Raw genomic sequence first — 16833 nt, 5'->3', positions numbered from 1 at the left:
CACAGCTGTAAGACATTTTTAGTAGTTGATGATGAGGTTTGCACACATGTTAGATGGAATTTTGGCCCACTCCTCTTTGCAGATCATCTGTAAATCATTAAGATTTCGAGGCTGTCGCTTGGCAACTCGGATCTTCAGCTCCCTCCATAAGTTTTCGATGGGATTAAGGTCTGGAGACTGGCTAGGCCACTCCATGACCTTAATGTGCTTCTTTTTGAGCCACTCCTTTGTTGCCTTGGCTGTATGTTTCGGGTCATTGTCGTGCTGGAAGACCCAGCCACGAGCCATTTTCAATGTCCTGGTGGAGGGAAGGAGGTTGTCACTCAGGATTTGACAGTACATGGCCCCATCCATTTTCCCATTGATGCGGTGAAGTAGTCCTGTGCCCTTAGCAGAGAAACACCCCCAAAACATAATGTTTCCACCTCCATGCTTGACAGTGGGGACGGTGTTCTTTGGGCCATAGGCAGCATTTCTCTTCCTCCAAAAACGGCGAGTTGAGTTAATGCCAAAGAGCTCAATTTTAATCTCATCTGACCACAGCACCTTCTCCCAATCACTCTCAGAATCATCCAGATGTTCAATTGCAAACTTCAGACGGGCCTGTACATGTGCCTTCTTGAGCAGGGGGACCTTGCGGGCACTGCAGGATTTTAATCCATTACGGCGTAATGTGTTACCAATGGTTTTCTTGGTGACTGTGGTCCCAGCTGCCTTGAGATCATTAACAAGTTCCCCCTGCGTAGTTTTCGGCTGAGCTCTCACCTTCCTCAGGATCAAGGATACCCCACGAGGTGAGATTTTGCATGGAGCCCCAGATCGATGTCGATTGACAGTCATTTTGTATGTCTTCCATTTTCTTACTATTGCACCAACAGTTGTCTCCTTCTCACACAGCGTCTTACTTATGGTTTTATAGCCCATTCCAGCCTTGTGCAGGTCTATGATCTTGTCCCTGACATCCTTAGAAAGCTCTTTGGTCTTGCCCATGTTGTAGAGGTTAGAGTCAGACTGATTAATTGAGTCTGTGGACAGGAGTCTTTTATACAGGTGACCATTTAAGACAGCTGTCTTTAATGCAGGCACCAAGTTGATTTGGAGCGTTTAACTGGTCTGGAGGAGGTTGAACTCTTAAGGGTTGGTAGGGGATCAAATACTTATTTCTCTGTGCACAATGCAAATAAAAATATATAATTTTGACAATGTGATTTTCTTCTTTTTTTTTATATATATAATCTATCTCTCACTGGTAAAATTAACCTAGCCTAAAAATTCTAGACTGTTCATGTCTTTGACAGTGGGCAAACTTACAAAATCAGCAAGGGATCAAATACTTATTTCCTCCACTGTATACATACAGGTAAATATATAGACGTACAGACACATATACACACACACACACACACACACACACACACACACACACACACACACACACACAGACCGGCAGATAAATACACAGACAGGAACATATACAAATACATAAAAGGCACATATATACAAGCACAAAGACACATTCACAAACAGACCCATATATACACACACAGGCACATATATACACAAACACAGGCACATATATACATAGTACAGATAATGCAGTAGATGTTAGCTGCAGTCATATGTAACACCGCAGATAACACACAGTGATAACTCTCTGGGTACAGATAATGTAGTAGATGTTACCTGCAGTCCTATGTAACACCACAGATAAGACACAATGATAACTCTCTGGGTACAGATAATGTCGTAGATTTCACGTGCAGCCCTATGTAACACCACAGATAACACACAGTAATAACTGAGTACAGATAATATAGTAGACATTACCTGCAGTCCTATGTAACACCACAAATAACACAGTGATAACTCTCTGAGTACAGATAATGTAGTAGATATTACCTGCAGTCCTATGTAACACCACAGATAACACACAGTGATAACTCTCTGAGTACAGATACTGTAGTAGACGTTACCTACAGTCCTATGTAACACCAGATAACACAATGTTAACTCTCTGGGAACAGATAATGTAGTAGCGTTACCTGCAGTCCTATGTAACACCACAGATAACACAGTGATAACTGAGTACAGATAATGTAGTAGAACGTTACCTACAGTTCTATGTAACACCACAGATAACACAGTGATAACTATCTGAGTACAGATAATGTAGTAGATGTTACCTGCAGTCCTATGTAACACGACAGATAACACAGTGATAACTCTCTGAGGGGCATCAGGGTGTATAGGGGCAGCAGGGTATATAAGAGGCAGTAGATTATATAAGGGGCAGCAGGATATATAGGGGGCAGCAGGATATATAGGGGCAGCCGGGTATATAGGAGGCAGCAGGTTATATAAGCGGCAGCAGGATATATAGGGGGCAGCAGGTTATATAGGGGCAGCAGGGTTATATAGGGGCAGCAAGGTATATAGGAGGCAGCAGGCTATATAAGGGGTGGCAGGCTATATAGGGGCAGCAGGGTTATATAGGGGGCAGCAGGTTATATAAGGGGCAGCAGGGTATATAGGGGCAGCAGGGTTAAATAGGAGGCAGCACAGATATCTTCATTTTATCTGTTCTACTTTATTATTGAACACACACTTTTACAAAGAGACAAACACATGCAGAGACACATACTGTATACACACAGACACACATACAGTATACGCACACATATACACACAGACTCGCACACATATACACACAGAGACACACAGACACACATACTGTATACACACAGACACCCATACTGTATACACACACATATACACACAAACACACATAAACACTTACCTCCTCCCTTGCTGACAGGATCACAGGCTTCTTGCAGGACGGGCTGTGGGCGGAGCCTCCTCCTCTTCTTTTGTTCCTTGGCTGTTATTTACTCCGTGTGTGTAACTGAGAACAGAGCACAGAGTAGAGGCAGAGCCCAGTGTCGCCCCCTACATGCTGGGAGAGTGCAGCGCCCTGTGCACTCGCACAGCTCGCACACCCCTAAGGCCGGCCCTGGTTACAATCCACGTGGAATGTTAAGTGACTTTGCAGTTACTTCGTGTTTTCTTGTCCGATCACATGTCCGACAGCGGGAATGTAACTATGCTGCAGTCTGTTGCCATGGGCAACATTGCACATTCAAAAAGAAGTATAGCATTTCAATGCAGAGCTAATTTATATTGTCATCCTATTCCCCTGCAGATCTCTGATCATTTCTGAAACTGCTAAGTGTCATTGTTTTTAAGGATACTAGTGACATTATTCGCTACCGGGGGATATAGCACATTATCAGCAGTTCTTGACCATTTTACCAGCAAACAATATAATGTTTATGGGGCTTCACCCATTATTTAATATTGTGGGGGATTAGTATTTGATATTGTGGTTGGATTTTTACTGTCTGGTTCCCCAACCCAGAAAAAGCTGCACTCTAGGTGTCAGGTTGCTACTGTTCCCTTTGCTATTTTTCTGTGCAGTTGGTAATCATAAAATGATGTAATTTAAACCCATTTATAAATATATCATGCAGTTTTGTAAAAAAATAAAAATGCTATTTCTTGCCCCAGGATCATGATACCATTCAGTAGAAGCACCAAATTAATTATCACCTAGATGGATGGATCTTCTGAGTGGCCAGTAGCTCTACTTAATGGATTGACTCCTATGTACACATAAGCAGGCCAATATGGCAGTGGCAAAATGTACCCACTGCACCATCCGCACCTACACCCAGCACCGATTGTGCAGAATTAAAATGCAATTGTGTCTTTATCCAAGCAATTTAAAGGGTGAGATCCTTTAAAGGCTATGTAAACCTTTTGGAAGTGCTTTTTTGTTGTTGTTTTTTTTAAATAAAAATGTCAGTGTGTTTGCAACAAACTTTCAAATTAGTTTTTATTAAAAATATGTTTTACTTTTTGAGATACAGATGCTCTGTATTCTCTATATACATCAGCTGTATCTTTCCCTGTATCCATCAGTCCCCAGGACCTGATGAGTTCTGCATTTCGATCCACCTGTAATCTATCACATTTAACTTAAGAACTTATGTGTGATAGATAACAGGTGGATGCTGCGTGTCAGAGAAATGCAGGACCTGCTTTCACTGAACCCGTCAGTCCCGCGGACCTGATGGGTACAGGATTCAGCAAACATTACAGCTGCTCTGTATACAGGATACAAAGCAGCTGTATCTCAAAAAGATAAAATCATTTTTAACTAGTTACCGACTGCTGGCTGTGTTTTTACGGCCAGCTGTCAGGGTCCTTAAAACCCGAGCCATAGACTTTTTACGGCTCGGGTTTTAACTTGCTGCCCGAGCGATCGGGCAGCTTAATGTCGGGTCTCCGGCTGTCAGTGACTGCCGGGGACTCTGAGAAGAGGATAGAAGCAGCTTTTGCTGCTTCTGTCTTCTCTGATCACTTGTACACAGCGCTCAATGAACACGCTGCAGTCTTCATTGCTCCCGGTGATCATGTGACTGGTCACATGATCGCCAGGTGCCATTACTGACAGACTGCTGCTGGGTCTAACTAGACCCAGCACAGTCATGTTAGTGACGATTGTCACTAATATGAGGGCTGATTTCCCCTGTAACTGGGGCTGCTGTACAGCTCCAGTTACAGTGGAAAAGCATGGTGTAAAAGAAAGAAAAAATATATATAAAGTTCCCCAAAGGTCTTTTCTGACCTTTGAGGGACAGACCATAGTAATACAAAAATAAAAGTAAAGTAAAGTGCAAAAAAAATTAATAATAATACACATAAAATACCCACCCCAAAAAAAATTTGCCCTCCCGCCAATCATTGTCGTAACGCTAGCCTGGACCCAATTACCCTAATATAGACATGTAATATATTCGAATTTACGGTAGACAATGACGATCACAAATAAAAGGTCTATTAAAACTATGTTATTACCCAAAAAAATTGCTGAAACTTAAAAAAGCTTATTGTTTTACTATTATTTTCAAACTTTAAGAATAAAAATTCTAAAATATCAAAAAGGATGTGTATAAAAACGATAAAAAAAAGAAACCTGCATTGTCTACGGAAAAAACATCGCAAAAATCACGTCGTTAGCCCAACAAATAAAAAAGTTATAGCCATTTAACGAACACGTGCTAAATATGGGTAAACGGTGTCTGGTCCTGAAGGCTCAAAATAGTCCGGTCCTGAACTGGTTAATAAAAACTAATTTGAAAGTTGCAACAATCACACTGACTGACAATTAAAAAAAATAATCACTTTCAAAGGTTTACATAGCCTTTAAATACTAAAAATGTTGACATGTTGCCTCTTTTGCATAGGAGTCGGGTCTATTTTGTACTAGATGCATGGTGCACTTTAACTATAGGAATGAAATGATCCACATCCTAATACTGTGCGCTGAATAAATAGTCATGAAGCAGAGAGAATGAGTAATTATGAGGTAGGTAGTGGATTTTGGCAGATGTTTGTTAGAGTCAATGCACCTTTAATGGTGCAGATAACATCTAGTGTTTCATTACCATTTCCTCAGAATCCAATTAGCTATAATTCCTTCAATATTTATAGAGAGCTGGGAAAAATCTTATGTCTTCCAACCCCTCTAGAGCCCAGACTGGAGGACCTGTAGCATGTCTTCGCTAACCACATGTGATGAGGCTACATTAAGCATTCTAAGGCTGGGTTCACATGACCTATTTTCAGACGTAAACGAGGCGTATTATGCCTCGTTTTACGTCTGAAAATAGGGGTACAATACGTCGGCAAACATCTGCCCATTCATTTGAATGGGTTTGCCGACGTATTGTGCAGACGACCTGTAATTTACGCGTCGTCGTTTGACAGCTGTCAAACGACGACGCGTAAATTGACTGCCTCGGCAAAGAAGTGCAGGGCACTTCTTTGCAACGTAATTTCAGCCGTTCTTCATTGAACTCAATGAAGAACAGCTCAAGATATACGAGCGTCACAGACGCCTCGTATATTACGAGGAGGAGCATTTACGGCTGAAACGACGCAGCTGTTTTCTTCTGAAAACAGGCTGTCATTTCAGCCGTAAAAGCCAGCTAGCGTGTGAACATACCCTTACACTCATGATTCCAGCTTGCTGTTCTTTCAGGATAGAAAACATATATCATGAGACAATGCTGCAGCTCATTTCACAGCAGCAAAGTTAATCTATTCTCTTATAATGCTTAGCCACAGTACAAGATGACCTATATACACTACCGTTCAAAAGTTTGGGGTCACCCAGACAATTTTGTGTTTTCCATGAAAACTCACACTTATATTTATCAAATGAGTTGCAAAATGACTAGAAAATATAGTCAAGACATTGACAAGGTTAGAAATAATGATTTTTATTTCAAATAATAATTTTCTCCTTCAAACTTTGCTTCCGTCAAAGAATGCTCCATTTGCAGCAATTACAGCATTGCAGACCTTTGGCATTCTAGCTGTTAATTTGCTGAGGTACTCGGGAGAAATTTCACCCCATGCTTCCAGAAGCCCCTCCCACAAGTTGGATTGGCTTGATGGGCACTTCTTGCGTACCATACGGTCAAGCTGCTCCCACAACAGCTCTATGGGGTTGAGATCTGGTGACTGCGCTGGCCACTCCATTACAGATAGAATACCAGCTGCCTGCTTCTTCCCTAAATAGTACTTGCATAATTTGGAGGTGTGCTTTGGGTCATTGTCCTGTTGTAGGATGAAATTGGCTCCAATCAAGCGCTGTCCACAGGGTATGGCATGGCATTGCAAAATGGAGTGATAGCCTTCCTTATTCAAAATCCCTTTTACCTTGTACAAATCTCCCACTTTACCAGCACCAAAGCAACCCCAGACCATCACATTACCTCCACCATGCTTGACAGATGGTGTCAGGCACTCTTCCAGCATCTTTTCAGTTGTTCTGTGTCTCACAAATGTTCTTCTGTGTGATCCAAACACCTCAAACTTCGATTCGTCTGTCCATAACACTTTTTTCCAATCTTCCTCTGTCCAATGTCTGTGTGCTTTTGCCCATATTAACCTTTTCCTTTTATTAGCCAGTCTCAGATATGACTTTTTCTTTGCCACTCTGCCCTGAAGGCCAGCATCCCGGAGTCGCCTCTTCACTGTAGATGTTGACACTGGCGTTTTGCGGGTACTATTTCATGAAGCTGCCAGTTGAGGACCTGTGAGGCGTCTATTTCTCAAACTAGAGACTCTAATGTACTTGTCTTGTTGCTCAGTTGTGCAGCGGGACCTCCTACCTCTCTTTCTACTCTGGTTAGAGCCTGTTTGTGCTGTCCTCTGAAGGGAGTAGTACACACCGTTGTAGGAAATCTTCAGTTTCTTAGCAATTTCTCACATGGAATAGCCTTCATTTCTAAGAACAAGAATAGACTGTCGAGTTTCACATGAAAGCTCTCTTTTTCTAGCCATTTTGAGAGTTTAATCGAACCCACAAATATAATGCTAGAGATTCTCAACTAGCTCAAAGGAAGGTCAGTTTTATAGCTCCTCTAAACAGCAAAACTGTTTACAGCGGTGCTAACATAATTGCACAAGGGTTTTCAAGTGTTTTCTAATCATCCATTAGCCTTCTAACACAGTTAGCAAACAAAATCTACTATTAGAACACTGGAGTGATGGTTGCTGGAAATGGGCCTCTATACACCTATGTAGATATTGCATTAAAAACCAGACGTTTGCAGCTAGAATAGTCATTTAGCACATTAACAATGTATAGAGTGTATTTCTGATTAATTTAATGTTATCTTTATTGAAAAAAACTGGGCTTTTTTCTTGCAAAAATAAGGAAATTTCTGAGTGACCCTAAACTTTTGAATGGTAGTGTGTGTATATATATATATATATATATATATATATATATATATATATATAGCAAAAAATATACAGGAGACCTGATTTTATTCTTTGGGACTGAGTTAAAGAAACGGTACAATTAAACATTAAAAGTAAAAAGCTTTCAAAATTTACAATATCATCTCCTTCCATGACATTTGTCCGCTACAAAATGAAACTCTATATCCACCTGCACAAGTTTTTCTTATTGTCCCAATGAATCTGAAATGACAAATGAAGCAGCTTTATAAGAGGTCCCGATTAAAATATCCCACTAGTTTTGTGTCTTCAACAAAATTAACATTTGTCCCCTATTTCTTGCTAACATACCAGGTGTAAGAAAAAAAAGGGGGCAGATGGGACGGAGTGTGACTGCAGTATCGAACTATACTAACATGTCTAAAATGACACATAAAACTACTAAAAAAGTTCTTGACCAAAAAAAATAAATCCCAATCCTTTTATTTCTACAGCTCCTCTATATACCTACTGTCTGTGTCTCCGTTGTAAGTCAACAAAATTAACATCTGTTCCCTACATTTCGCTAACCTACTAAATGTATGTTAGCAAAACATAGGGGAAAGATGGGAGGAAATATAACTGCAGGATCAGACTACACAGGATTTGTTTGTCATCTGTTACCATGGAGACAGATAGGTCTTCAAAGGAGCTGTAAACACCAAACACTTTTTTTCTCATTAAAACATATTGCGAAGTTGCATCATTTTTCATTTTGGGAATGCATTGGGACAATAAAACAAAGGTTATAAACTTCTGATCATTATTAGTGGGATCCTGCATGTCAGATACACACAAGTGCTGAGCCATCAGCTCACCTGACCTGACGGCCACGGCTTTGACAGAACGATACATCTTCTATGTATACAGGATACATACTAGTAGAAGTTGTATCTTAAAAATGTAAAAAATATATATTAAAGTACATTTGAACGTTTTTATAAATCACTTAAAACATTAATATCTAAAGGGCAAACAAAATAAGTGTTTTATATTAAATTAAATTTTTTTCCCCATTCATTCTATGTTCCCTGTTTTGGCATTGCCATAGCGTTGTGTCCCTCTGTTAACTGTGCAGCCCAACATTTCATCCCATGTGACTGCTGCAGCAGCTCACAGGCTGTAACGGTCACATGGGCTGCAGTATCATCACAGGAGGCCGGGCTGCGCGGAGAACAGAGGGACACGTCACTATGGTAATGCCAGTGAGGTAAGTTGTAAAGGGTTTGCCAGACACAGGTTCTGTGTCGATGCCCGGGGTTAATCAGCCATCAATAGCTCGCAGGTCTGCTAGAGTGACGCGATCTGTTACCACTCAGGCTTGCAGGCTGAGGAGAGGGAGAACCTAGGTGCTTTGTCTCTGCCCCAGTGCTGATTCAGCCTAACCAAATGGAGCCATTCATCGTGGAGGTTGACGCCTCCGAGGTGGGAGTGGGTGCTCTTTTGTCCCAGGGTACTAGGTCTCTCACCCATCTCCGTCCCTGTGCCTATTTCTCCAGGAAGTTCCCCTCCACCGAGAGCATTATGACGTTGGCAACCGCGAACTCCTAGCCATTAAATGGGCATTTGAAGAGTGGCGCCACTTCTTGGAGGGGGCTAGCCACCAGGTAACGGTCTTTACTGACGACAAGAATCTGGTTTTCCTAGAATCTGCCCGGAGGCTAAACCTGAGACAAGCTCGATGGGCGTTGTTTTTTAGGAGATTCAACTTTGTGGTTACCTATAGAGCTGGGTCAAAAAATATTAAAGTTGATGCTCTGTCGCGTAGCTTCATGGCTAGCCCGCCTCCTGAGGAGGACCCCACTTGTATTTTGCCCCCAGGCATAATCATACCCTCCGTGGATTCAGACTTAGTCTCCGAAATTGCGGCTGATCAAGGTTCTGCTCCCGAGAACCTTCCTGTAAACAAGCTGTTTGTTCCCCATCAATTCCGGCTAAGGTTGCTCAGGGAGAATCATGACTCCGCACTATCTGGTCATCCAGGCATCACTTTGTATCCCTCAAGAAACTACCCAATGCCAAGACGTTAGCTACCTTGTTTGTTAAACACATCCTGCGTCTCCATGGGGTCCCGGTCAATAATGTTTCTGACAGAGGGGTACAATTTGTTTCATTATTTTGGAGAGCTTTCTGTAAGAAGCTGGAGATTGATCTGTCCTTTTCCTCGGCCTTCCATCCTGAAACTAATGGCCAAATTGAGAGGACTAATCAGTCTCTAGAACAATACGAAAGGTGTTTTATCTCAGACTATCAAAATGATTGGGTCTCCTCCATTGCCCTCGCCGAATTTTCCCTTAATAACCGGGTCAGTAACTCGTCGGGGGTCTCCCCCTTCTTCTGTAATTTTGGGTTTAATCCACGGTTCTCCTCCGTTTCACCTGGTGGTTCCAACAATCCCGAGGTAGATGTCGTTCATCGGGAACTGGATGCAGTCTGGGCCCAGGTTCAGAAGAACCTTGAGGCGTCCCAGTACATCCAAAAGACTCAGGCAGATAAAAGACGTTCAACTAACCCCTTATTTGTGGTCGGGGATCTGGTGTGGCTGTCTTCTAAAAATTTGCGCCTTAAAGTTCCGTCCAAGAAATTTGCTCCCCGGTATATAGGGCCGTACAAAATCATTGAGGTCCCCAACCCTGTCTCCTTCTGGCTGGAGTTATCCCTGTCTTTTCAGATTCACAACGTGTTCCATGCCTCCCTCTTGAAAAGCTGCTCCCCGTCCTTGGCTTCATCGAGGAAACCTCCGGTCCCTGTTCTCACTCCGGATGGGGTAGAATTCGAGGTAGCCAAGATTGTGGACAGCAGGATAGTCCAAGGCTCCCTCCAGTACCTGGTCCATTGGAGAGGATACGGGCCTGAGGAGAGGACTTGGGTACCCGCCCGGGATGTTCACGCCGGTATATTGCTCTGGAAGTTTCATCTTCGGTTCCCCAACAAGCCAGGCCCACCTAGGAAGGGTCCAGTGGCCCCTCATAAAAGGGGGGGTACTGTAAAGGGTTTGCCAGACACAGATTCTGTGTCGACGCCCAGGGTTAATCAGCCCTCATCAGCTCCAAGGTCTGCTAGAGTGACGCGATCTGTTACCACTCAGGCTTGCAGGCTGAGGAGAGGGAGAACCTATCACAGCCTGGCCTGATGGTTCTAGCTCCCGCCCTTGGTCTATTTATACCCTCACTTGTAGCATGTTCCTTGCCTGTGATTGTCTGGTTTCCTGGCTCTGCGATTCCTGCTATTCACCCGATTGACCGCTGTCACTTATTGACCCTGACTTGCCTGACTATTCTCCTGCTCTGATTTTGCTACCGCGTACTCCCCTGGTTTGATTCGGTTCGTTCAACACTGCCTGTTGCTCACGGTGTCTCCGTGGGCAACTGCACCTACCCCCCTTGCTTCTGTGTGCCCTTGTCTTGTGTTTTCTGTCTTGCACTTACTGAGCGTAGGGACCGTCGCCCAGTTGTACGCCGTCACTTAGGATGGGCCGTGCAAGTAGGCAGGGACTGAGTTGCGGGTAGATTAGGGCTCACCTGTCCGTCTCCCTACCCCGATTCATTACATAAGTATTGGCTGTTTTTGTCTCACCTTCGTTTTCCGCAGCGTCGATTCTGGACACAATTTGGTGCGATTTTTCATCCGAATTTCCTTGCGGGTTCTAGGTCAGATACGCTGCGTACTTTTACGCAACATATACAACCTGTGGGAACATACCCAGACTGACAAACTGAGTCGTAAGTGCGCCGTCAAGTATTAAAAATTTTTTTTACAGGAAAGAATAGTGCAGCAGAGTAGGCTCCTCTGCATGACAAAATGCAGCAAAAACCTATTAAATGGACCCTAACAGTAATGTGAACGGAGCCTAATCAACTACTGTATGATATCATCCCATTGCCTGGAAATAAATTAAATAGAGAGCCATTGTTCTCTTTAAAACATAAATAAGAAGTAAATTAAATTTCAGCTGTGACATTATGATAAAAAGTACCGTAATTTAGTGAAATCAATAAAGTCCTTTGACAATCAATAAATATAGTGAATGCAAACAGTAAATATGACAGATTTTGACACTGTATTTGCCTCCTATTTTCAGTACAATTATTGGGCATTATCGGCTCTAATGTTTTATGTAGATGTGGTGCATGTAAAATCCTCGGTCATGTGCTCATAAGATCTGAATTCATTTTGAAGTATCATTTAAGCGCAGTGATAAGAGGCATTCATTGAAAATCATTCAATGAATATTAGGCAGGGAAATTGTGAATAAATACTCCATTTACTAGGGGAATTTAAAACAAATTTCACTTTGAAGAAGAGGATCGGTCCTTTTACAGATGTGTTTTGCTACACTCTTTGGAATTAGCAATTTGATGAACTGTCGCTTCGTAAGTTTTGTGATGAGTCTATTGGTATTGGAGAGGCAGGCTGAGATAAGCACCTGCTGGTTCATCCACTGAGCGATTATCCACCACAAGCAAACAGAATTCATTTCAAAACTATTGCAAATAACATGCTGAAAGGTGCAATGCCAAAGATATGGCAAATAGGTTGTAGTAATTCCTTGGAATGTGCCCCCTGTTGTGTCGTTCCTGCCTTAAATTTGTACAGAAAAATAGCGAAAAGGATGTTAATTGTTGCCTCCAAATATAAGAGGTCAGACCCGACGCAAATGATCATAAAATGCGTTACTGCATGCAGGCCTAGATACATCAATCACAGCTCCGCTATATGGAGATAGTATATGACACCCACAACTATATACACCAATTGCTATCTAATCTACATACAAGAATTAGGGTCAGCGGGACTAATATATGCCCAAATACAGAATGAGTTTCCAAGTAAAAAGACACCTGCAAAATTCTTACCTATATTTAACTATTGCATTGCCTGAACTTATAAAATTAAAGTCTAATTCCAACAGCAAAACAACTTTCTTAAATAAATGAACAATAAAACACTACGAACATGTGACCAGCAAGTGTCATGTTTACCACCAGACATCCTTTGTCATATACAGTAGCCTTGTTGCTAATGATTGCCAGGGATCACATGATTGCCGCCATGTTTAGTCCTATTCAGTCCAATGGGTGCACTACACAGAACTGATCCTTGGGCTATACTACTTGCCTGTGTAGAGACAGGGGTTCTACAGCACTGGTATAAAAAAGGAATGTGAGCAGTACTAAAAACACAAGAATATGAGTAAGTTCACACAGGGTGGATACGGGTCAGTACGATTGCATCAATACCAAATTTATAATGTTTTTTTTTAATGTTTTACTACTTTTACAAAGTAAAAACACTATTTTGTGTTGCCACACTCTGAGAGCCATAGTTTTTTCAGTCGGGGGAGCTGTGTGAGGCATTGTATTTTGCGAGAAAAGTTATAGTTTTTATTGGTACTATTTTATTGTGGTGCATGCAACTTTTTAAACACTTTTTATTCCATTTTGGGGGGGGGGGGGGGCAAGGTGACCAAAAAAATCTGCAAATCTGGCTTTTTTTGTGGATATGTCATAAACGTCCTTCATGGTGTCATGGAAGTCATAGAAGTCAATGGCTCAAAATATATTCGACTGAAATTTAGATGAGTGTTCCAACAGACACTCACGCCAGGAACTTTATCCAGCATCCTAATCAGGAGATTTCATACCGATATATATCGAGAGAGGAGAAATAACACACAGACGCTGCTGATATGCCCAAAATACTCCTCTGGAGGTTTATTTCCAAACTCAACTATAATAATATCATTCAAATGGGGTGTTAACCAATCAGAGGCAATGTGACAATAATTCTTATTCAGCCAATAGCAGACCATAAGATACATTACAGATACATCATTATAATTCTTCACACATCAGGTTTGCAGGTGGCCTATCTCTCTTGGCAAGAATGTTCCTGTAAGATGGGGGAGGCATTCCCACAAGCGTATTTGCCACCCTCCCATCTCACTCCATGTGCCTTCTCTGCAAGCTTCGTATGGGAACCAGGGTCAAAGATAAAACATACGAAATCAACATTAATTGTGTTAAAGGAACAATGACTTTCTTATTCACTACAAAAGAACCAAGATGGGAACTCCAGACAAGATGGCTGCTGCACGAAACTAAATCATTTAAACATTATTATAATCTCTTTCACATACTACATATTTTAGTAATTCGGCATCCTGCGTGATAATTCATAATGTAATTTCATACAGAGAATATAAGCAAATAAACCATCCTTCACAATGGGAAACCCCCTTTGAAATCACAAAATACATTGATTTAGTAAAAAAAAAAAGAAAAACATTCAAATGTGTACATAGCCGCTTTTCAGCATGTTCTCGAATTAGACCGAGCACCGGAAGCAATTACAGAAAGGGCACGTTCACACGTGGCAGAATTGCTGTGGAATTCCGGTGCAGACAGTCCGCACTGGAAATCCGCAGCAGGCAGTCTGTCCATTGGTTTCCACACCTTTTTAGTTATCTTCGTGCAGACGTTGCGGACAACTCTGCTGCGGACCATAGGCTGCAGAATTTGGCATCCGCAGCATACACTGGCTGTTGCGGACTTGATGCGTACTTGTGGCGGAATTTCTCCATTGACTTCAATGGAGTTGCAAAATTACGCAATGAAATACGCAGATGTTATGTGTGTTGCGTTGCGGATTTCTTTCACGAACAGGATATTTCATCATTCTGGCTGGACCTATGTGTTTCGAGGTCTATACCCAGACTGAGATGGAATGTTTTAAAAGAGAGCAGGAAGTATTCTTCACTTGAATCTGCAACGACTAATCCGCAGCAATTTACTTCACATTTTAGGCAAAGGCGCAACGGAATCTGCAACGCAGATTATGTGCGGCATTGATGCAGACAGTGTCTGCAGAAATCCGCCACGTCTGAACATGCCCAAAGGGTAAGTTCACACTGCAACTAATTTAGTAGCGGAAAATCTGCAGCATAATACAGTAGCAGCAGAGTGGATGAGATTTGAACAAAACTTATCCACACGCTGTGTAAATGATGAGTGGAAAAACGCTCAGAAATTGACCTGTGATGCGGTTCTTTAATCTGCAGCATGTCAAATGTGTTTGCGTAATTGCTGCTTTTTTGTTGTGTGTTTTTTCCATTGAATTCAATGGGGAGGTAAAACCCGCAACAAATAGCAGCTGTTGTGATTTTTGCAGCAGAAAAGCAGCGATTCCGCCGCAAAAATTGTAAGTCAGAAAAAAATAAAACCTTATACTTACCCAGAATTCTGTGCTTCTTCATCCGGGCCGGCCTCCTGGGATGACGTTTCATCCCATGTGACCGCTGCACTGGTCACATGGGATGAAACGTCATCCCAGGAGGCCGAGCTGCAGGACGGCAGAGGGACGCATCGCCATGGCTAGGTACGCATAAAACTTTTTTTTTTTGGATGTGCAGTTTTCCACAGAGGAAATTGCGGACGAAAAACCGCACCACAATTTGGTGTTATTTTTCAGCCGGAATTCCCTGCGGCGCCCAGGGCGGATACACTGTGTGCTTTTACACAGCGTATCTGCCCTGTGTGAACATAGCCTAAGACTTCTGAACTCCCTGGAGAGGTGGTTTCTTTTACTGTCAGCTCTGTTGGTTACTTTCAGGAATCACATAAATGTGGCAATGTGAGTTATGGTCCCCCCGAACTATGATCAATTCACAAGTCAGTAGATACTCTGAGTAATTTAAGATCTCGGTATAAGGTCCCCTGCACACGGCCGTAGCGGTAATCCCAATAGATGATTACGGCTATGGCTGGCCGAAGATGACCGCGGACAGTCACCCGCATTTGCGGGCCGTGCTCCCATTATAAAGTATGGGAACACGGTCCGTAAAATAAAAAAATAGGACAGATCCTATTTTTTGCGGATGCTTTCTACGGCCCGGATACCTTCCCTTAAATATACAGGAAGGTGTCTGTGGGCAATAGAAATGAATGGATCCCTACTTTGATCCGCAATTATGGTCTGTAATTGCGGATCAAAATTACGGCCGTGTGCATGGGGCATTACAGAGTATTTGGGTAAACTTTGACAAATTTGACTTTACTGCTTCTTAATAGCACTAGCAGTGTATACACATATCATATATTTCATGGATTTATGCCATAAGATTAAAAATGCTTTGTTTCTTTGTGTTTTTGCAAATGTTACAGTATAAAAAACGTCATCTCCTCATAATGATCACTTTATTTTCCCCCAAGGTGCCAGTGGTATATTAAAGCTAAAATGAAATCTGAAGAGAAAAGGCGAGCAAATCTGCAAAATGGAAACTGTGAGTAATTTGTTAGCTTATAATTTCTTCTATGACATTTTAGTATTTTCTTCTCTTTTCACTTAGTGTTATGAAAAAAAAATTTGCGAGTAAAAAGATTCTAAAGAGATAAAATTATCTATTCAGCTCATTCCAAGATGAACAGAAGTTTAATGAATATTCTTTGTGCTATCTACATTATATTACATTGCTGTCATCGTGTGACACATTGTCTTCATTAACTCCTTGTTGGCTTAGAGTATTACAGGGGTACAAAATAGGCCCATGGACACCAATTGTGACTCAGGGAGCTCGTATGGGGGCAGCAGTGCAGATACAAGAGAGTCTGTCTTATAGAATACGAGCTTCTGAACATAGGAGAACCTTTACTGGCTGAGACGCCTGCCTGACCCAGTTGCTTCTTATGAAAGTGTAGGACCCCTTGAATCACAAATACTTTATAGGGTTGTCACATGATCCTCATTGTTTTGCTATCTGTGGATCCTATTGTCTATGTAAATGAGAGGGGGTCTCATCTCCACATCTATCTATGTCCTATCGGGTGAGTGATGAGCCGCTTGGTTCTGATCGGCTTTTCACGGAAAGCCGATGTAGCGGTGTACGGACTCAATAGAAAGTCTATGGGCCCATACACCGCTACATCGGCTTTCCAAGAAACGACATACAGAAACAAAGCGGCTCAGCGCTCACACGGGCAC

General features: G+C 42.1%; 1 protein-coding gene across 3 annotated transcripts in view; it reads left to right on the top strand.

The window, feature by feature from the left end:
• EPHA6 (EPH receptor A6) overlaps positions 1-16833 on the top strand; it is an 886412-nt gene that overhangs the window by 672698 nt on the left and 196881 nt on the right. For all 3 annotated transcript variants that reach the window (XM_075854449.1, XM_075854448.1, XM_075854450.1), the window contains one exon: positions 16065-16135. In XM_075854449.1, coding sequence (XP_075710564.1) covers positions 16065-16135 — 71 coding nt within the window. The remainder of the gene's footprint in view (positions 1-16064; positions 16136-16833) is intronic.

Source organism: Rhinoderma darwinii, chromosome 2 (assembly GCF_050947455.1).
Source record: "Rhinoderma darwinii isolate aRhiDar2 chromosome 2, aRhiDar2.hap1, whole genome shotgun sequence".
Lineage (NCBI taxonomy): Eukaryota > Metazoa > Chordata > Amphibia > Anura > Rhinodermatidae > Rhinoderma > Rhinoderma darwinii.
Note: the sequence above shows the minus strand (reverse complement) of the source record. Positions and strands in the feature narration are given on the sequence as shown.